Genomic DNA, 23,370 nt, shown 5'->3' with positions numbered 1-23,370 from the left:
CTCACCTTCCTGCCTCTATCTCCCACGTGTTCAGATTCCAGGTGTGCCCTCCTACAGCTGTCAGGTGCTTTGATTTTGAAGATCACCTCACAACAGGCTAAGAAGTCTCTTCTTTTACCAAATTTAAGAGTCATGGGGGTTTTGAATTTTAAAAATATTTTCAACTTGCTGGCAGAAAAAGTTAGATGTACTGGCTTTCTAGTGTTCAAATGCCCTTGCATTTATGGACTAAGTCCACCTTAATGTTTCAACCCCTTACTGAATCTGGTTTTCTGAGCTGGTTGGGAGTTCAGATTCCATGCTCATGGCCAAAGCGGACCCATAATTTCCCCTTCTGACATAGCCCTTGTCTGGCTCTAAAATTGCCCTGGCCTCATAAAATTGTACTCTTTTTCTGTTTTCTGGGCCAGTTTGTGCAGGACCTAGGTGGTCTATTCCTTAGCGTTCTGTAGCGCTCACCTTTCAGTGTGGGCACGTGTGTTCTGTGAGAGATGGGTGTCTCCCCACTGTTTCCGTTGCTCCGATGGAAGAGCCAAGTGGTCCTTCTTTTTAGATAGTTTCATAAATCATAATTTTCTAGTCGTTGGCTCTTGTTGCCGTAAATTTTCAAATGTATTAGCTTAATGTCCCAGTGAGTGTTCCCTTATTATCCTTTAATCCTTGGCTTTATCTGCGGCAGCCTCTCTTTTCATTTCCCGCCTTGTCTGTGCTGAGGTAGATTTATCTCTCCTGCTGGGTTCTTAGAGGAGTCTTTCCAGCTGCTTAACTTTCCTCTATTACTAATTTATTTTCTGCTTTACAGAGTTCTTCTCCTAACTTTAACTTTCTTCCTCTGTTTTCCTAAACTTAAAAATATCTTTTTAAGCCAGACGTGGTGGGTGGTACACACTTTTAATCTCAGCATTTGGGAGGCAGAGGCAGGTAGATCTCTGTGAGTTCAAGGCTAGCCTGGTCTACGGAGTGAGTCCTAGGACAGGCAGGGCTACACAGAGAAATCCTGTCTTGAAAAAAGCAACGCACGCACGCACGCACGCACGCACGCAAATCTTTTTAGCTGGACACTTGATACCATGAGTGCCCATCACCTCTGCTTCTGCTAATGCGGGAGAGGATGGAGTGTTCTTTCTGATGCTCATAAGTTCTCCCATAGTACTTTCACTGTCCTCACATTATGCCTATCTGAAGTCCATCTTGTGATGTTTAACCCATGAATGGCCTAAGCATGTATGCTAATGTAGGCTAATTTCTCTGTGTGCGGGATTTTTCATCTCTTCATGTTATCGATATCTAACTTAATTGTTTTCAGATCAGATATTGTTTGGAAATGAGTTCTGTGATGCTGAAGAGATTTATTTTAGGTTCTGGAACCTCCTCAGTCTCTGGAGAAGGATGTCCTCCACTGTTGCTGGGTAGAGTTACACCTGCGGGAGCTTGCCTCTGGGCAACACTGCTCAAAGCTCTCCACTTCAGTGTCCTGTGTCTCTGTGACCCGGCTTGCAATGGAGTCTTGTGGCCTCTGATGTCAGTGTATTAGTCTGGGTTCTTCAGAGTCAAAGAACTTATGGAATAAATCTGCCTGCCTGTCTGTCTGCCTATCTATCTATCTATCTATCTATCTATCTATCTATCTATCTATCTAAGGTCACGATTAGGTATGGTGAGGGAGGGACATTGGTGTGGAGCCTGTCCGGGGCTGTGTTCACGGCTGCTGGGATGAAGGGGTCGTGGAAAGAATCAGGGAATCAGGATAGTCGTTTACCTGGCCGTCCGTGCCCTGCACCAGTGGCAGAAAGGTGACAGGGGAGGAAAGCGAGCCGGTTAGTGGTGGTTGGCGACATGGGGAAGGAGGAGTCGTGATGATAGGCCCGGAGGACTTGGGGAGTGGAGCCTCGGGTGAGCCGTGACAACTGTGTTGGCCTGTGTGCCCCTTCCCTGGAGACATGACCCATTGGCTACAGATGTGATTGCATAACCCAGAGCATTTCTGAGAGTGCAAAGGGGAGCCAGAATAGCTTCAGCCAGGGCAACCGGGCTGAGAAAACAGGATGCACACTGCTTACTGGGGAGGGTTATCAAGCAGCTGAGCGGGCACAAGGGAGGAGTAAGGGGTAGAGGAGTATTTTACTTGGTTGAGGACTTTTTTTTCTCCCTTTAATAATGATTCCCATGGGCTCTGGAGGAGGAGGAGCCATGGAGCTCAGGAAAGAGAAGCAGTCTGAAGAGGTCTGAGGAGGCAGGAACCGTTGGCAGTGACGCCAGGGACACATTGCAGGTGCTGGGTGGGAGGGGGGGCTGACTTGATGTCACACGGAAGGACATCCAGAACGGTTTGCTGGCCACAGCAGCAAGTGTAAGAAGCTGACCAGAGTCCCGATCACTGACTTCCTGGCCACTCCAGCCTGTGATTTCCAGAGGCGTTGGGGGCTGGGATAGCCTGTCAGACCAATGGTGTCTCCATTCCCTCACCTGATCCCGGTCTCTGCGAAGGCCTCTCTGTCAGCTGAGAAGAGCCACACGCAGCTGTCCCCAGGTCTGCAGAATGGTGTTGTGCCACTCTGCATAAGCCTCCAGGCACACTCAGCTCTGGTGGGCAAGACAAGCAGGCTGTGCCCAGGGTTCAAATGCGGTGGGGGTGGGGGTGGGGCAGTTTGTTTTCTCTCGTGTGAGGCGGATAGGAGGACTTATGTAGGAGCTGACAGCGATAGACCCAAAGCTGCTAAATTTAGCCTGCCTTCAGGAGCGAGGTTATAGAGTGGTGTAACAAGTAATTAGACCTGCTCTGAGAAGCCAGTGATGTTTCTCGGAGTCTGTGTCTGTCATCGGCAATAGAGAAAAACATAATGGAACACATCTTTGAAAAGAGCCTGTCTGCCCCCACTCTGCGGAGAGCTCTGAAGGCTTCAGCATTGTCAGGCATGTTCCCGGATGCTGCAGTCCATCCAAGGAGAGCCCACAGGGGGATGCACTCCGTGGAAAGCAGGGCATGGGCAGTCCTTGGAAGTAGATGTCTGTGGATAGGCAAACAGACCCAGTCAGGACCTTGCTTGAGTCTGTGCTGAGGGCCTAGCTGGGAAGCCAGGCTACACAGTGGGCCAGAGACTATAAAACCTGGGCTGCACTGCCTACCTGGCTTCTTTAGGGCATTTGGGCTTGTGCCTCAGGTCGAAGCTATGTAGAAACCCCTTAAACACGCCGACTGCCCGCTGCAGCGTCTCAGATCCACACAAGGGGTAAAATGACCACACACCACTGGAATTGGGGTTGATAGCAGCCACCTCAGTCATCACAACCTGTTCCCATCCTGGGATAACTGGATGAATTTGTCTGTCACTCTGAGGGAAGGCAGCTGGCAGCCACATCAGTTCCTCACTGTGTGATCCATGCCTGATCACATGAAGGGTAGCTGTGGGGTCCTTGGAAAGCAAGACATGTAAGACTGCCACAGTATGAGTCACTGAGAGCCTTGCCAGAGCCAGTCACATCTCTGGAGAAGACATGTCACCAGCATAGGGTGACGAGGGTATCAGAGACGCCAGCTGTCAGCCCTAGCAGGCAGCGCCCATCCATCAGACAGGATTTCACAGACCCAGCTGAGCAGCTCCCAAGCTCAAAGTGAATTTGTCTTTGCAGACTTGTGAACATAAGAGATGACATGCGGCAAGAATTTGTTTTGCAGAGTCAGAACTCTGGGACCTAAAAAAATGTTTCCGTCTGGAAGCAGCCATATATTGCAAACTCAGATGAGCGTGTAAGAGTAAATGGATGAGAAATGTTAGCTTCAGGGAACTGGAAAATACAGTGGATTGCTAGCTGTGGGGACTGTCACATGGCTGGTGGGTAGAACTCTAGAGCGCCTGCGTATGGCTCTCCACCATAGCACCTTCCTCCACTCCTGCTGCCCCTTTGGGTGGAGGCCTAGCCAGCAAGGTGATACTTGGTTCATCTTGACCTTTTGGGACTCTTTCAAAGTGGGGTTATTTCCCCTATGGAACCATCAATAAAGTAGAGTCTTGGTATCTGTAAAAGATTGACTTGAAGGTCCCCATGGATACTCCGGTCTGTGGGTGCTTGGTTTCCTTATATAAAATAGTGCAGTATGTATGGAGAGCCTATACGCATCCTCCTGTGTACTTTAAATCACCTTTAGGTGACTGACCATTCTTAATACAGTGGAAGCATGGTATAAATTGTTGTTGTATTGTATTGTTTAGGGAATAATGTCCCAGGGAAAAGTCTGTATGAGGTCTGTACATTGTCAGTCCAGATGTACAGCTAGCCTCGTAGGTCTAATGTGTAATTGGCTCATGTCAGTAATAACAACCTTTTTTTTTAAAAAAAAGCAATTCCTGAATGTTTTCAGAAAGGCTAGTTGAATCCAGAGATGCAGAACTCGTGGATTCAGAGGGCTCACTGTGTACTTGAAACAGACAGGAAACTAGAGGGCAAATGGACTTTGTTATCTAGCCTTACCACCAATTTCATTTGGTCTATCTGCCCTCCCAAGGCGAGGCCCACGCTATCGCCTTTCTTCAAGAAATGATATACAAGAAGGTACCTGTCCCCTCTGCAGCATTGCCTGCGTGGCATGCCACCATTGTCCTCCCTGCAGCCGTGGGTAGGGGAATACTAGTGTTCTCCTTCCGTGGACAGGTAAGTGAAGGAGCTGTACCCAAAGTCCCTTCTCAATTAAACAGAGCTAGCATGAACGGCTCGGGCTCCGAAGCCAAGACCTCGCGTAGCTGCTGAGTGGGGTCCCACTGGAGTTCCTCCGTAGTCTGTGCAGGGTGATAACTGGAGGTGAACCCCTTGCCTCCTCTGCCCCGCCCCTCCCGGTCTTTCGTTGGAAGAACAGTAGCTTAGCTCTTTCTGCTAAGCCTCTTAAGAATGCAGGTTCCTGTTTGTATCTTGGGACGCATCTGGGTAGGTGGCAGTGTTTTATGATGTCCTTTGAGGCTCAGGTGGACAGGATAGACTCTTTTGTGTGTCCTCCATCTTGCTCTATCATCCTTATTACCCACTCCTCTGAAGCAGGCCCAGGCTGCCATGGGTCCTGCTGGGTCTCCCATATGGAGGGAGACCCATGCCCTGCTCAAGTGGCTGTTCATGTCCGTGTTGAGGGAGTCCATGAGGGAAGGGATGGGTGCCCGTGGCGACCTGTCGTGGCTGGATGAGACGAAAGCATCAGTCGGAGGAAGAAGAGGGGGGAAGGGGCGGAGGTCCCCATCAGTGCTGTCAGTAAATACACAAAGAGATACAGAGGGCTGGACGGGCCTTCCTCGGGTCCCTGGTGTGCGAGACACTGCCTGTGCCTCGTCTCAGGGAGTCATGGGTGCAGAGGGCACAGTGGGCGGACTACTTTCTCCTGTTTTCCTTTCAAGCGACTAGTTTAACTGGTCAGTGCTTTGGAGGCTTCACTTCGAATATAAAAGTTCTGCCGAAGTTATTTATCAGCAAATATTCCAGAGACCATAGGTGTTAGCATGAAGTGACCGGAGAGTAAGCCAATGCCTCTCCTCCTTTGAGAGAGGAGAAACTGAGGCTGGCAGAGGATCAGAGGGCCCCAGTTCCAGGGGACTCAATGCCCTCTTCTAATTCTGATCAGGTGGTCTAGATGCTCCCGTGTCCCCTGCTGTGTGCACAGGTGCCTAGGTCACAGAGGAATTTCACTGCAGTCAGGGATGTTCATCTCTATGAGCAAATCTGGTTTTCTTCCAGGCTTTCTTTTCCGTGGTGAAATTTTCACCTAGGACTGTCCGAGGATAAGGCCATTACTCTGCTTCTTCTACACTCAGGGAGACAGACGTAAGCAGGGGGCCTTTTAGAGGCAGGAGAGTCTGAACCAGTGTCCAGATACTAGCTGCATGGATCAGAGGCTGCTGATATCGCACAGACATGTTTGGGGCAGGCTCTACAGTAGTAGTAACATTTAAGATGAGGTACTAATGGTCCAAACTCATGTACGATCTGAACGTTGGCTTCTTGGGGAGGGTTCAGGAACCCTGCCTTTCACCATAGGGTCTCTGTATGGGTTCTCCAGGTTTTGCGTTGCCTCTCCCAACTGTAGAGACCAAATGTAGTTAGACCATGGTAGTTAGCAGGCAACAGGGACACAGGGTACGACCCCCTCCTTAATGTTGAGTCGGCCACAGGGTAGACATCCTGTGGAGGGGTCATGAGTCCTGACAGAGAGGGAGGTGCACAGACCTGGGGATGTTATGTCCAGGCCTCCTGCAGCTTCGCAACCCCAAAGGTCACCTTCTTTGGAGTAAGTCTCCTTTTCTTCTACAGCGTCCAGGGCCCCTCAGGTTCTACTTGGGTTAGAGGAGGGAACAGAGACAAAATTCAGATAACCCACCTGTCACTTACAACACAGCTGTAGCGAGGGAGCCTCGGGGCTACATTACAGGAGTTGAAGCATTTCCGTGTTTGTCTTCTAAACCATTATTATTATTATTATTATTATTATTATTATTATTATTTTGTTTTGTTTGAAACAAGGGTGTTATGGAACCCAGGCTGGCTCTGAACTCTCCATGTGGCCAAGGGTGGCCCTGAACTTTTGATCCCCCTGTCCTCTCTACTCTGGTATTGAGGTTGCAATATCAATGTGTCTGGCTGGACCACAATTTCACTAAGAGTTTGTCTTAGCCAGGGTTTTATTGCTGTGAAGAGACACCATGACCATGACAACTCTTATAAAGGAAAGCATTTAATTAAGGGCTGGTTTATGACTCAGAGGTTTGGTCCATCATCAGCATGGTGAGAAGCACGGCAGTGTGCAGGCAGACAGAGAGAGACACTGGGCCTGGCTTTGAGCTTCTGAAACCCCCAGTGGCACACTTCCTCCAAACAAGGCCATACCTACTCCAGCAAGGCTGCATCTCTTATTAGTGCCACTCTCTGTGAACTTATGGGGGCCGTTTTCATTCCAGCCTCCACAGTGTTCATCGAGAAAGGAGGCTCGGAGCTTAGGTGCTTTCCTTTTTTATTGCAATTAAAAAAAAAAAATGTAAACTCGAAACCAATCACAAGCTCCCAGGAAAGTTAAAAGCATGTAACACATGCTCTCGGTGAGAATATTGTTGGCTCAGTCCCATCAGCCCCGACACTCTAGTGCGTCTATCACACACACGGGAGCAGTGTGCAGAACTGCAGTAGATCCCTGCAGGTCTGTCACCACGTGTGAGCCTCACTTTCCACGGTGCCCAACAGGGGTCCTCGAGGGACTTGAATGCCCTCCATGTGTTAAAGACTTCGTTCCCAGCTTGATGTGGTCGGGAGTGGTGGCACCCTAAAGAGGTGGGTCTAGACATGGGCACATACCCTCTAAGGGGGCAGTGGAAGGCCGGTCCCTTCCTCTCTGTGCGTTCTGGCCATAGGTGAGCGGCTTTGCTCTGCCCCGTGTATCCACATGATGCTCTGGCTCACACCGCAGACAGCCAGGACCACTTAATTGTGGATTCTGACCTCCAGAACGGGTCAGGCATTTTCTCTTCACAAATTAATTGCCTAGGGTATTTTGTTACAGTGACAGGAAGCCAACTTACACTGTAGAGAAGGATTCTGTTCAGAGTCAGCGTTACATGTGGTGAGCAGGTCTCGTTAGCAGGGTGGCCAGTAGGGCAGGCTGAGATCGGCATGTGGCTGAGGGGCACAGTTGAAGGAGGTACCAAAAGACTCCATCATCAAGATAAGCAACAGTTACTACAGTGTTTAAACAATTAATGCATGGAAGTCCATGAACAAAATGTCAAAATTTGCAACCCGATGCAGGCTTGCTGAGTTTTCCTTTGCCTCGGGTCCCAGTGCGACCTCCAGGGAGGCCATGGCATTGCTGTTGAATCTCTGCTGAATCTCTTCCACTCTGTGGCATTCCTTAGTGGTTTCTTGACTTCCGTGACCGAAACCTTTTTTTGCAGTTTAGTCCAGTTGTTTTGGGGAACAGCTTTCCAGTTGGGTTTGTCAGGTCTTGATGGAGGTATTACAGAAGGGACACTGGTTGCCATGGTGCCCGGCCACATCTTAGCCTGTTTTCTGTTGCTGATAACAATGGCATGGGAGTGGGTAAGTTATAAAGGAAAAAGCTGTTTATTTTGGCTCATGGTTCTGGGGGTCCAAAGTCAGGGGCCCATACTGGTGATTGTTTTCCTGCTGCCAGGGTCCCAAGCTGGGTCAGGGTGTCATAACGTGGCAGGAAACAGAGAGACTATGTTCGTATGTTAAGTATCTCTCCCTATTCTTATAAAGCTACCAAGATTCAAGTCATGGGGCCTCCCCACTTCAGCTTATCTAACTGCAGTCACCCCCCAAAAGATCTCATCTCTAAGCATCAGGCTTCCACTCTTCAGGTTTCTCACCATGGGGACTAAACCCCAGTCTGAGGTGCGGAGCAGGCAAACCATCCCGAAGCAGCCACGGTCCCCTGACTCACATTTCATTACTTCTCTAGTGATGGTTATGTAGGTCAGGTGACTAAGGTTTTTTGTTTTTTAATCAGAATTTACCCTGTAAAATTTCTCCTTTTGCCTTTATAATTGTAAGTATTTTGAGTAGTACTACTTTGAAACCGTATGAAACAAAGCAGATATTCCTTTGAAACCTTAAATTGACTGTTCATTTACTCGTGTCTGTAGGGACTCACAGTTTCCCCTTTTACTCAGAGATCATAGCCCATTAGAATGTCTGTTAGTCTTGTGCCTCACTTGGTCAGTGGGTCCCCTCCAGTCCCACCTCTGTATCCTTCTGAAGTGTCTCTCCAGTCCTTTGGGCCTTTGCCTGCTTTCTGCCAACACATACTACTGCACGTTCGTCCGCTGCCCCTGTCCCAGGGCTAGAACCAGCCACTGCCACAGAGTCCTGCTGTTGTTAGTAGGCAGATGGTGTGCATGAGCACAGAGCACTACACTCCCGGTGGGCTCATTGCTTTGGAGTATTGTTGCTCTCAGGCTGGGGACACAGGTTGGGACTCTGCTTCTATATCTACACGTATACCTCATTAAACAGTGTTCTGACCCTGTGGCAAAAGGAGGAAGTCTTATTTTGTCTTCCAGTTTGGGAGGTTTCAGCCCGAAGTTCCATTGCTTTTGGACCTGTAGGCAAGCAGTAGATCCTGGTGAGATTGCACACCACAGCAAACCCACCTGCCTCATGACAGCCAAGAAACACGAGAGAAAAGGCACCGGGTCCTACTATGCCCTTCAGTGGCTTGCTCTCGGTGGTTTAATTTCCCTCCTCTTGTAATGGTTCTGTCGCCTCCCAAAGGCTGATGACCAAGCTTTTGGCACATGGGCTTTTGGATAACATTTATCCAAACCACAGCACACACACAAACATACTGCATGTGTTTACTTCTCTGTCTATGTTGAAAAGTGAATTTACAACGATGTCTAATTCCAGTCTTTCATCATAGAACTCTTCTCGGAGTTCCGCCTTGTATGGATGACCTTCTCCAGGGGTGGGAAATCTGGCTTCTGTTGTTCCTGATGTGTTGATACATGAGTGCCCCTGTGGCTAACCCATCTGGCGTGTTCATTGATTTCCATCTCCAAACAGGGCATCTGCTCATATTCTGATGCCCAGGGTGGGCCCCTCTGCTCTCCATCAGATCTCCTCAGGCTCTCCATCACCAAGGGGGATGCCTTCCTCACCTGCTGAGCTCCAGAGTGGTGCCTTGGCCTGGGCTACCACAGGCCTTCCCCTTATCCCTTCCCTACACAAACTATGCTCCTCTGCTTATGACGATCTTAGAAGACTTAAGGAGGAAGAGTTGCATGCATTACTTTTTAAATCAAGTCAAAACAAAACAGAAGTGAATACTCGGGACGTTGAGATTAGGAATGAAGAATAATAACGGACTGCATGAAACCACTAAGAATTCTTTAACTAGTAAGCTCTTTTCAATGGAGATCTTCAGAATACTGTTTGCAGACTGTTTGTGGCCATACGCAGTGCGAGCCCAGGCCAAGTGGGTAAGTTGAGCTTCCTCATCAGAAACTGGGCTATTTGCTGCAGCAACTCAAGGGAAGAAAAAAATGAAGCCTACAAAATCAAAATTAATGTTATTTTTCAGGGACTTGCAGGAGGTTGACCAGCCTAATTGCACTATTTGGGTGTGTACGTGTTGGAGAACATAATTTTAAAGGACTGGGAAGTCATGCAGCATCTTAACTCGGGCGGGATTGTAATTATTGCAATAACAGAATGTGGCTGTGTGTATATGTGCCTGAAATGGGAAGCAGTTTGTAAAAAAGTGCTTTAAAAAAAAAAACAACAAAATATCCATTCTGTCCCTCTGGACTTCCTTAATTATGAATACCAGGTAGCCCAGCACAGGCTAAATATAGGCCTGGTGGCCATCTCTATTTATAACATTTTGGGGAGGAAGTCACCAGAGCAATTCAGAATTAATTTGGTGTGTAGGTTTTTATGGGCTCTAATTAGTTATGTTTTTCTTAAGCAGGCCAACTGGGATCAATAGCGTTATATAACTGAGCCCAGGGGACCATGACTTAGACGTGGACTCTTCCAGAGAGCCAAGGCCTTTGGAAGATGTCAGCCCAAAGACAGACCGGCAGCTCCAGAAGCCAGCATGCTGCAGCTGCAGAAGAAACAGAGCTGGAGACATCTGTGTCCAGCCAAGGGCAGGCTCCAGGGCTGATAAAGGGAAGTTTTTGCAGTCAGAAACTGCAAACCCACTACCCATTCATTTGGAGACCTTGAAGGGTGACATTCCCATGGCTGCTTATCAGCTGTTCCCTTGAGGAGAGATTCAGCAGCTCTAGCCTGGGGAGGTGGGATGATGTTTTCCTGGACTGTCCAAAATGTGTACTTGGGCAACTCCCCACAGAGCCAGCTCTCGGGCCCCAGGGCTGGCGGACCTTTGGAAGACTCTGGATGTCATCTGGGGTGGCCCTGCTGCACATCAGACAGGGATGGTGAGATCGGAGCTCCTCCTCCGTTCCTTCAAGGAGTACTGTCTCGGAGAGCACAGGGTGAGCTCCCGCAGGCGCCCTATGGGCTCCCCCAAGGGTGCGAGTCAGTGCTCGCGCTTAAAATAAAAACTCCAAGACTCTGCCCTGACACAGCTCTCACGACTCCCCTCCGCTGCAAGTTCTCCGTGCTCCTCACATCTGTGGGTGTGCTCCCCGTGAATGAACTCCGGGCACCTGAGTGGAGGAGCTGTGCCTTCTAGGTAGCACAGAGGCTGGGTCCGCCCCCGCCGCCAGCCATGAGTGGGTCCCCTGACTCCACAGCACAATGCTTTCCAGCGTCACAGCTGTCATGGGAGGGGAACTAGCTATGGGAGAGTACAAAGAAAGACAGTAGTGCCCAGGAGGAAGGGACTGGGGACAGTTAGTCCTGCTTCAGGACTCCAGCTTTCCCTGAGATACTTTATAGGGGCGGAATGAGAAAAACACCTCACCTGCATCTACCTGGTGTCATCTGGAGCTGGCATTCTGAAGTTTGCTTTGTTTTACTGTGTCTTTTTTTTGAGCTTCTGGGTGCCATAGACCCTGCTAGGTGCTGTAGTTCCTTACTGTTGAGATTTCAGCAAAGGGGGGAAATGGTGAGAGTCGTGATGGCTACAGGTGGGCCAACTGAGTCTGAGACATCTGGGAAGACTTCCCGGAGGCAGTGATGACTTTAGGACAAGAGTAACGATAGCAGGAACCAGTGGAGTCAGGACCAGCATGGATGGGCTCACACAGGGGTACGGAGCAGCAAGAGAGGAGAAGGACTTTCACACTCGGCAGCATCTCTGCAGGACAGAGCCCAAGCCTGTGGCAAGAGAGGTGGCCTGGCTTGGTGGTGAGGGTCCAATTGTGTCCTGTCTCATGCTGTCCTCTGTGACAGGGGAGGAGCTGGGTGGGGCTGGAGTATGGTGGTGTTGAAGAGGTGAATGGGCCAGCATAGTCCCCTGAGGCCTGCCCCTGTGGAAGGGCGCAGTGGACCATTTAAGGGGCTGGTTTGAGAAGGTTGGGTGGTACCTTCCACCATGATATGGAGCTCCTCAGAAGATGGGCAGGCGTGAGGGGTGGGCAAAATGATGGTGATGGCTGCTGGAGTTGTGGTGGGAGTCGTCTGCTGAGCCCTGTGCTGTTCCAAGCCTGAGGACAGAGATGCTGAGAGTGTGGCCCAGTCTCCCAACACCTTGGTCATGACAGTGCAGGGTACTCAAGATCCAGCTGGAGGGAGGGAGGGGAGGCCCCAGAGCAGCCAATGGCCCCAAGTTGAGCCCCAGGGTAGGGGTGGGGGTGGGAGATGGGGGTCAAGCAGCTTGCAGGGAGAAGGAGCAGCCTCCTGGGAAGGACTCAGCCGCTCTGTTGCTCCAGAACCCATAAGTCCCATCACCACTCAGACCTCCAGGCTCAGAACCTCCATCTGGAGTCAGGCCCAACTCAGCAGATTTGTGGGAGCTGTTTGCCTGGTTCTGAAGTATACCATGGTGGGGAACTGCAGACCTAGGGCTTCTGAGTTAAGGGCCGTCAGCACGGGCTCCAGCAGCCCATTTGGATGTGATGGTTATGGAAAAATCGAGGATTTGCCTGTCTTTGGTCACAAGCCCTGTATAAACAACATACATACACACACACACTCACATGTATCCATATACCTGAGTGCTTGTGTATTTATATATACAAACTCCTATATATCCATATACATACATAAAATACATCCAAATATATATTTGTATACATTTATACATAGTCACCAACACACATATATCTGTATACATATACACATGTATGTAAATATACACATCTGAAGATATATGCCTATGTATTTCAGTACTTGTGTATTTCACACACAGCAGAACAAAACAGGTCCTCATACAACACTGAACACCATCCATCCGTCTACACACACATACACACAGAGGCATAACGTAAAAGGTATCATTGAGCTTAATGCATGACTCCCATAATTTCCCTTGGGAACAGAGAAGAGTAGGTACTTGCTGAGATGTGGCCCGGTGTGGACAACCTCCTACTGAGGACAGACATCAGGTTTTGGGATCTCCATGGCAGCTATTGGCCTTTCGTTATTTCAAAAGATAGAGGTTTGATGTCTAGGAATGCTAGCTGTGTTATTAACAAGATAGGTGGCCTTGAAGAAATGATTTCACTGTTCCATACCTCAGTTCCTCTATCTGCAAGACCGGGTTGCACTTAACAGCTAGCTCCCTGGGTTGTGAATTCGTCTGAACCGGGATGGGCATGCTACCCGAGGCTTGCCTTCTGAGCTGGGCGCACTCCGTGCAAGTTGGGGACAGCATGGGGCAGTTGCTCCTAACTCCGTTCTCTCTCTACCTTCCTTGTATGCACCAGGTGCCTATATTACCTAGTGTTTCCGAAATGTCTAATAGAGCCTTCTATTAGGGAGAATTAAACTACGTCTGACTCTGCTTTCTGTGAGTTCTTTGATCTCATTTCTTCCTGTGTTCTGGCTGAGAACATTTAGCAAGGCCTTTAATGATGTTTTAATGATGTTACCAATTTTACCAACTAATGTATATAGTTACATATTGATGTTGAGTAGCGAGACGTGAGCATTTGATATTCAGCAAACTGTTTTATTGGATAGTGAGTGCTCTCAGAGACTGATTCTGATGAAGACATTGTAAAAATACCGTGGGCAAGGAAGGAAAAAAGAGCATGTTGAAGTTTTATGTTAGGATTTAAGAAACAGTGCCTTACACCACAGCAGGCAGCTCTGGGGATGAAGAGCAGACAGAGGCCTGGGAAGGGTAGGCTGGCACAAGACAGGAAGGCCGCAGGTCTGATGGGCTAGCTCCTCCTGTTCCCACAGAGGGGAGGGGAGAGGAGCTGCCCCCTGCGTGTGCAGGGAAGTGTTTGTGGCATCCAGTGTATCTCTGTAACAACAGGCTGTTCGGAGACAGGCTTGAGAAGTAGTGTGCAGAGTTGTGGCCAGTGACCGTGGGGCAGAGCCAGGGTCTGGCATAGACTGCCCCAGCCCATGGCCCAGAGACAGCAGCCCGGGATGGACAGCCAGCCAGCCAAGGCTCTGTGTTAATACGAATGTGAGTGTCAAATAAGGAGAAGAATGGTTATTCTGGGCTGGGTGGAGCTCTGGAGTACATGCTTAGCATGTAGGAGACTCTGTCCCCAGTACCCATTTTCTTCCAGAAAAGACTTTGTGCTGCCTGCCTCTGCCCCTTCTGTCCACAGGAGTCCCTCTAAGGACTCACATTTCATAGTTGTCTAAAGACATTAAATAAAAAATTCTAAAGCACTTTATACTTCATAGCTTATATTGCTTTGTAATTGTAGATATATTTATATTCATTATGGTTGTTCTAGTTTGTTATTAAACACTATGCCTAATTTTATTAATGTATCGCGAGTGTGTATGTCTAGTGGGAAAGTCATAATATCTATGGGGTTTGGTGCTGTTGGTAGCTTCATGTGTCCACCAAGGCTCTTAGATGACTCCTATATTCTTACAGAGTCTAGTTTCTGCCAGTTTGACCTTGAAGGTGTACAAAGAGAATATAACAGTCATCTCAAGTCTTATTTGTGCATGCATGTGTCATTTAGTGCCAGTTATCTTTGCTTATCTTTGGACAGAATGGAAGGTGTTGCTAATTCACAAATTTGGAGTCCCCTCTCCCCATGAAACACTGGGGTCTCAGTCTCCCCATACAGTGGCCTCATCTTACAAACGGGATGACTGAGGTGGAGGGAGTCAGAGTGACCGGACCATGAGTCCCTCTGGCTAACCTGAGTCAGGGTCAGAGCGCCAGCAGATATCATCTGATTGAACCAAGAGAGTGGGCACATCCCTAAGAGAGACTGTCCAAGCCTGGGGCCTGCCACCCTGGTATCCTGTCTTCTCTCCTCATGATGACAGCCTGGGTCGGGAAGAGCCATTTCCGAGCCTCGGAAGTGTACCCTGAAGTCAGTGCTGCTGTGGCAGGTCAGGTGAGAATCTTAAGAGCTGAAGCAGCAAAGGAGAAGCAGCAGGAAGTGGCTACATAAGCAAACAAGTGGGTGTGGCCAGTCCAGCAAGGCTAGAGTAGGACCTGGGAACGTACCCAGAGGAAGCGGGAGCAGGGACTTGGGCAAATATTGGCACACCCTGTTCAGAGTGGTGACATTCACAGTAGCCAAATGAGGAAGGAACCTGTGTCCATCAGCATGCGCATGGATATAGCCATACAATGCAATGTTCATCGGCCTTCAAAGGAAGGAAATTCTGACACACAGTACAACATGGATAACCTTAAGTCATGATGCTAATCAAAATGAGCCAGGCATAAAAGGCCAGATGCTGCGTGGTTCCACTAAAGCAGCCTGTGTTAGCAGCTGGTTTTGCAAGGGCAGGAGGATGCCCTGACTGATGTCCCTTCTCTTCTCTTCTGCAGTGGGACTCAACCCTCCTGCCGAGTTGTACATGTGTCCAAACAGGTGCAGTGTTGGCCACTGCTGACCCCAGAGGCCATTTGCCTAGTTAGTATTAAGAGGACCATTTGTGACTTTCCTTCTTCCAAGAGAGCAGCTCATCATGCGAGACCTTGTGGTCCATTTCTAAGGATGGTCTCAGGTGGCCCAGAGACAAGGGGACTGGGTGGCCTTGGGGCTTTTATCAAGGGAAGGGATGGCTCTTCTGGTTTAGCTCAGCCCCAAATGGTCTCCAGGATCACCCTTGGATGGTGGGTGGCTCTGCGTGGAATCATTCATTTGGAAGCAAATTCCATTCACCTGTTCTCCATTTCCCTAAGCGGGAACTGACTTGAATGCTCAGACTTGAAAGACCAAGTTACATGACCCCTCCCCCCACCCAGGGATAGTGACTGTTCATAAGCAGACTTATTTACTAATTACTGTGTACAGTGAGGTTCCATGATGATTGCCTCTGGCTGCTTGTCTGCCAGGCTTTAGCAATCTTTGGATCACTTGTTTAAAGAAGGGAGCAGTGAGATTTACCTGTAGGAAGAGAAAAAGTGCCTGTGTGCAAGATAGGGCAGAAACAGTGACGTCTGTGACGGCAGAAGAGGATGTCTTGAAGTAGAAAATGAACAGAGAATTACAATTGCAGATAACTCTGCATGGAGTGCTTACTACCTACCCAGAGCCCTGCTTGCCCCCTCACAAACGGAGGCACCTCATTCAGATCGTGAAGCCATCGACCTGCAAAGTGGTACTTAGCATCCCATGAGGAAAGGAAAGCCCAGAGAGGGTCAGTCCAGGTTTTCCAACAGAAAGAAGTCAGGCAGCCTGATTAATCTCAAACCCACAGCGCCTCAGACCTTAAGAGAGCAATAGAGGGGCCTCAAAAAGGAGCCAGAGAGCCAATCAGCACCCAGTAAGAGCTATCCGTGGTTAGCACCACCCTAGGCTCTCGGCACTGAGTGGGTGACACTTGACTGTCACAGGACTTGATGCTCTTGGTGTGTGAGAACAGAACATGCCAGAACAGACTTGAGTAGAGGGGCTCTATTGTTAAGAACCAAGGGCTGCCTCCTAAATGTAAGGACAGGAAGCAGCCGGGCTGCCAGGCTGGCTGGCAAGGAAAGCCGAGGATGGCCAGGAACCGAGCAGAGCCTCCTTTGTATGCTCACTCCATCTTCCTGTGCAGAGTATGGAATGGCCACTCACAGCGTCTCCATCCCTTGGACTGTCCTAGGGACTGTCATCCCTATTGGGCATGGACAAGTTAGAGCACACAGAGCAGCTGGGAGGTTGGGGCAGCCAACAGTGTTGTACTGAGTAAACTCAAGGGGAACCAATGAGACAAAAAAGGCATGAGGGTAAATAGTCTTATCCCCATTTTACTCCTAAGGGATTGAATATCCTTCCAAAGCCGCAGGGCCAATGGTGGGAAGAGTTTGAGTGAAACTTATCTGACTGAAAATCTGTATGTAAAACCATCACATCTAAACTGCTCTAGAGGAGAATTACAGTAGTATATACATATATGTGACATGTACAAATGGATATCATGTACATATGGATGTATACATATCATATATATGTGATGTATCATATATACATGTATATATACATGACATGTACAAATGGATATCATGTAATATGGATATATACATATCATGTATATATACATGACACATATATACATGTGTATATATATATACATGATATGTACAAATGGATACTATAGTCTATATTATATATACTTATAAATCATGTATATGCATATAGATAGATATACCTACTATACCTTTTCCTATACATACATATGTGTGATAAAGTTTAGCTTGTAAATTAGGCATAGTAAGATATCAACAACAATAATGAATAGAACCCTGATAATAATGTGTCTATAAGACACAAATTACTTATTACTGAAATATTCCATTAAATGTTTGCAGATCACAGTTGACTACAGATAGCTCTGCAAGTGAGATCATGGTTGGGTGCAGAGATGCCTCCCTTAACCTTGAGTCGACACAGAAGGGTCTGTGTAGGCTCAGTCCATCTGCATTTTCAAACGCTGCTTTAGAGGATGGTGGCTAACCAGTGGTTTAATACAGCCAGCGACAGCTGGGCCAAGCAGGCCTCTGAAAGCTACATCCTTATGCTCAAGTCTTCTGACACTGGGCAAGTCGACATGGCAGAAGGGTGTGGCATCGGCCTTTCTTGAAGATGGGGAATCAGGGCACATGGCTCCTCTTGGTTCCACCTAGTCTCAAGCTGAAATCTGCCCTGAAAAACTGCCCATAACGGAAAATTGGGACACCCCAGGGGTCTGGATGTTCTCATCTGACCTCTTAAAATCCCAGAGCAGATGGACCCACGTGTTTCCTTTGGCTTCCTCCACTTGAGAGTGAGTGTCCATTCTTAGAGATTTCGGTTTACCCATGGGGCGGAGAGGAAGGAGAGTGTTTACAATGAGTATTTTGGAGTAGACCTGACTTGACACTCACTTAGCTACCTCAGGGATACTTGACCCAAAATAAACACTAATTCGTCTCTAAAAAACTTGGCCACAATAGTATAAACTTAGACAATATTAACTTGTAAGATCTGATGGAGTGTGTGCTTCCTCAGAAACATGACCTAGGGTTGTTTATCTGAAAAGAACTTCCGGTTCATAAACACTGACTTCATGCCAGAAGCACAGGTGGGGAGCAGGGCGGGGAGGATGTTTCCACTGGAAGCCAAATGTGCCTCAGGCAATGAAAGGCGGTTGTGGGAAGGAGAACTTTTAAAGCTGTCTTCCAGGCGGTATTGGAGAAAGGTAACCTGCTTCTTGTTTTGCAGATCGGAAACCTGGACGATTACTACCATTTTTACCACAGCAAGACCTTCAAGCGATCCACCCTGAGTAGCAGAGGCCCTCACACCTTCCTCAGAATGGACCCACAGGTACATGCCCGGCAGGTTCGCTTCCTAAGGACTCCAGTGCCTGGCACCGCCCTGCGGAAAGTGGACCGTAATGTGATTCTATACTAAAAAATTAAGTCCAATTTGAATAAAACGTAGCAGAGATATAGAAACAGGTCAGATCCACTAAATGCCCATGGTTTTTGTGTCTTTGTCAGAGAAAAATGCTTGAATTTAGTTAAAATGTTGAACTCTTAACAATATTTTAAAAATCAATAGGGCTTGGGAGATATCTCAGTGGTAGAGTCCTTGTCCAGCATACCTAAGACCCAGAGTACCGCAAAAGTTAATTTAATTTTAAAAATAAAAATATGCAATCCTTACAGAAGATACAGATATGATTCTTACACATAGATCAAAACCCTTAAATCAAGTATTTAATAATAAAATTAGTGATCAGGCAGAGAGAAACTCTTTCCGGGTTATTCTAACACATATCTTAATGGCTACCATAGGCTTAAATACCAGGGCAGGAAGTATGACTCTTTTCTTAAAAATTGATGTGATCTCTTTCAGATTTAAATAAATTTGTTTGAAAAGTTTTTGTGTAACCCATACTGACGGGGTCAGTAAACTGTGCTCCCTTCTCCCTATGTTTGAAGTTAACGTTGGCAAATACCAGTCAACAGACATTTGGTAAGTTCAGGAATACACACGAGGCTGGTGGGCCTCTCCCAAGTTCGTTTATTCAGTAGTGCTTGTAAATACCTGCCGTGTGGCTTATTCCGCCTACAGCAAGGGCAGTCAGTGATGCTGGCGGCTGGGCTGACCAAAAATGAAGCACTAAATGTGATCTGTCACAGGGCAGCAAGAGCTGTGAGGGAAAAGGACGTTCATGTGAGACGCAGTACTGACCACAAAGAAGTGTGGCCATTGCATATCATAGTAGTCATCTCGCCTTGAAAAGCAGCGGGCTAAACGCCAGCCTGAGCCCACTGTCTGTCACACAAAATTGTCCCAGCCGTTCCCAGAGAACATTTACAATAAAGTTTCCATGGAAGGAGAGCTTTTTGATGCTGCCACAAGCCACTCCACTGGCAATCATGGCTTCATTGTTGACAGGGCTGCGGGGTGGGAGGACAGTTCATCCCTGGTCACAGTGATGAATTACTTGGTGTTGCTTGAGGGCTTCTCTCCAGGTTCCCCAAGCCCCGCAGTCCCACAATCCACTTATAAAATAATCACTCAGACGCTTATATCACTTATAAACTGTATGGCCGTGACAGGCTTCTTGCTAACTGTTCTTTTATCTTAAATTAACCCATATTTATAAATCTATACCTTGCCACGTGGCTGGTGGCTTACCGGCGTCTCTACATGCTCTTCTCCTGGCGGTGGCTGCAGTCTCTCTCCCAGCCTTCCGCTTCCCAGAATTCTCCTCTCTCCTTGTCCCACCTACCTCCTGCCTGGTCATTGGCCATCAGTGTTTTATTTACATAGAGTGATATCCACAGCACTTCCCCTTTCTTCTTTTTTTAAAAAGGAAGGTTTTAACTTTAACATGGTAAAATTACATATAACAAAACAATTACCGAGCAAGAATTATAGTTACAATATTAAAGAAGATGTCCTATCTATCTTATATTTGTGAGTTTAAGGTTTTATAGCTAACTTATCTTTTATCATAACTGAGGAAATTACGACTATCTAGCCTTCAACCACATCAAAGACCTGAGAAGGAACATAATGGTACCTGAGAAATGGTAGACGGATGCAAGCAACTTCGGGAATCTTGCAAGAGTAGACCAAGACAGCTGGCAGCCTGGACAGTCACCTGATGTTTCTCAGCATTGTTGGTGCATTCAAATTGGCTACAGGCCTAGAGTATCTGACAGACCATTTTTAGAAGCAGGAATTTTAAGAGACCATCTTACCCTGTCTTGGCAGAGTACAGTGGTCGCTTTCCTTGTGTCCCGCTTGTCCAGAAAGGACAGCATTGCATTTGTACTGTCAGCCATCAAGGCAAGGGCAGTTCTTTGCCCAGTAGGCCATTTTGTGCCAAAAAGACAAACTTCCAAATGGAAATGTCTTAGAAGCCCAACATTCTCTCGGGATCAATTGGTGCAGCCAGGAGCAATTGTGTCTCACGTCAACAGAATTTTAAGTTATTTAAATGCCATATTCTCCAGGTCTATGAAGTGTTTGAAGATTACCTATCTATCTGAAATATATCTATGTATACCTAGAAGACTTAACTAACATGGCTACAGATATGATTATCATAGATGACTAATTATTAATCTATTTTTTAATTATCCATTACAATTTTAAATGAGTTATATAAACACAATACCTCAAACAAGAATAGAAACATATATATATATACAGTATAACAAAATCAACCTCAAGTCTGTATCAATGAACCAAAATCTATATCAATGTAAAACATTTTAAACATAAACTAAAATCTATACCAATGTAAAACATTTTAAACAAGTTGTTCTTTAAAAGTAGGTTCATTAATCTACCCTTTTATCTTATCATCTCCATATCCTTCTATATATCATATCCCCTTTTCTTTTTCAGAAAGAGATCACATTTATAATCAACCTGTTTTAAATAAAAATATTGGTTTTTTTCTGTCCCACATCAGAGGGCTCTTCTGATCTGGGACATAAGAATCCCTTAACCATTTTTTTTTTCAAAGCAATATGTCTGGGTTTAGAGGGGGAGTGAGCCAATTCCTCCTCTAAAGCCAGTTTAGTATATTTGGGAATTTGGGCGTAGCATCTCTTACTACTTCCTGCTGGAGGGGGGCGCTGTATCTTATGGGGATGCAAAGAAAATTTTAGACCTATGGGGTAGTCCGTGAGGCTGTATTGTGTGAACCAGTTGCCTTGAAACCGATCTGGATGTTGGATCATCTGGGCCATGGTGTCATCGGAGTCCTTTCAGGGGGTCTTGGCTGGTGAAACCTGATGTATCTTAATCTGGAACAAGTCCACAGCCTCTGGCTTTCTGTGGAAACAAAAGCAGAACCTCTTTTCCAAAGTAACATATGCTTATATCTAAATTTTGAAGTCAAGGTACCTTTAAAATATATATTTTGGCATAACTCAGCAGCTTTTGTAATCAAATGTTTTTCTTTAGTTATGAATATCAAAGAGAACATAATCCAGATTCTCTGTGTGGTAGCCATCTTTATGTGGCTTATGTTTTATATTACCTTGAGCCTTGAGCCTATTGCTTTAAACTGTACCATTGTAAGCCTGAAACGGCGCTGTGGCTGCTGGCTCCGCCCACTTCAGCTTCCCAACATGGCAGTGGTACGTTTTCCGCCAGCTCTGGGAGTCATCAAGTCTCAGAAATAGTGGGTCTAAGCTTTTATCAAAGCAGCGTGTAGCCCAGAAACCTCTTTTTTTTAAATACTAGTAAAGACTAAATCTACCACACAGCTTAATTTGTCGCTGGCAGATGCCTCATTTCCGCCATACTGCCGGTCAAACGCACCCCCCAGGAACCCACCAGTGTCCAAACTTGCGTTTTGCCGCATCTAGCTGCCCGTATGAGACAAGAAGCAGGAACCTGGTTTTGGCTCTGTTTAGAATTGGTTATTAAATATTTTAAGGTTTAAGGTGGAAACTCGAGCCGTTGGGCGCCATTTGTTGCTTGAGGGCTTCTCTCCAGGTTCCCCAAGCCCCGCAGTCCCACAATCCACTTATAAAATAATCACTCAGACGCTTATATCACTTATAAACTGTATGGCCGTGGCAGGCTTCTTGCTAACTGTTCTTTTATCTTAAATTAACCCATATTTATAAATCTATACCTTGCCACGTGGCTGGTGGCTTACCGGCGTCTCTACATGCTCTTCTCCTGGCGGTGGCTGCAGTCTCTCTCCCAGCCTTCCGCTTCCCAGAATTCTCCTCTCTCCTTGTCCCACCTACCTCCTGCCTGGTCATTGGCCATCAGTGTTTTATTTACATAGAGTGATATCCACAGCAACTTGGTGCTGGGGGCATCACTCTGCGGGCATTCTGGTTTGAAGTACAGGGAAATAGCTCCCACTCATGTAAGTGGGCCGTGAAAGGCAGAAATATCCTGAAAGTGCTTATGAATCCGTTTTATAGGTTAGTGGATGAGAAGATGGATGGATGGGTGGATGGATGGATGGATGGATGGATGGATAGGTGGGTGGATGGGTGGGTGGGTGGATGGGTGGATGGGTGGATGGGTGGATGAATGGACAGACTGATGCAGGGGTGGACGGGTAGATAGATACATGGATGAATGGGTTTATGGGTGGGTGACAGGTGAGTGAGTGTATAGATAAATGTGCTACTGGTGGTGGGGTAGACAAATGGATGGATACGTGAATGGTGGATGCATGGATGGATGGGTAGGTGGACTTGTGGGTAGATGGATGAACAGATGGATAAACACCAGAATGGATGAAAAAATAGAAAGACACAGATAAAAGACATTCTGCTAATTCTGTTATTCCTTCAACAGGGAAAGGAATTTAATGTTTATTAGCAGATTCTTATATGTCTGGGCATTGTAATGGACACCATCTCACCTAATTACGCAGGGTTATGATTATATCTGCTTATGCTCACAATACAGAACATGAAGAAATGTTTTCCAAAGGAGCAAGGACATTTCCTTCTCTTAGGAAGCGAAGTCATGCCATAGATGTTCACACTTCAGAATGAGAGCAAGCAGGAAAGAGTGGGCAAATCTAGTCCTCAGGGCCATCCAGAGAAGGGCAGCAGGGAGCCCTGTTCCAGTGCACAGCCCGAACATGAAGCCATGTGATGCTGGGTCCTGTGATGTTGAAAGTGACCCATCTGTCATCTTAGAGGAAAGTCTAAGCTAACAAGGGAGTCACCACCACATTACCCCACCACAGTTTCATTCCAAGCAAGCAGTTGATGTATCCTGTAAAGACAGCATGCTTTTTCTTCATCTAAAGTCTTCAGCGTCTTTAAATTCCTACCTCTCAGGGAGTTAAAATTTGGGGCAAAGTATTTGTATAGAGAATGTTCTGACATGGGTGCTC

General features: G+C 47.1%; 1 protein-coding gene across 2 annotated transcripts in view; it reads left to right on the top strand.

The window, feature by feature from the left end:
• Pcsk6 (proprotein convertase subtilisin/kexin type 6) overlaps positions 1-23,370 on the top strand; it is a 192,111-nt gene that overhangs the window by 29,765 nt on the left and 138,976 nt on the right. For both annotated transcript variants that reach the window (XM_028872818.1, XM_028872817.1), the window contains exon 2: positions 18,246-18,350. In XM_028872818.1, the coding sequence (XP_028728651.1) occupies positions 18,246-18,350 (105 nt within the window). The remainder of the gene's footprint in view (positions 1-18,245; positions 18,351-23,370) is intronic.

Source organism: Peromyscus leucopus, chromosome 1 (genome assembly GCF_004664715.2).
Source record: "Peromyscus leucopus breed LL Stock chromosome 1, UCI_PerLeu_2.1, whole genome shotgun sequence".
Classification (NCBI taxonomy): Eukaryota; Metazoa; Chordata; class Mammalia; order Rodentia; family Cricetidae; genus Peromyscus; species Peromyscus leucopus.
Note: the sequence above shows the minus strand (reverse complement) of the source record. Positions and strands in the feature narration are given on the sequence as shown.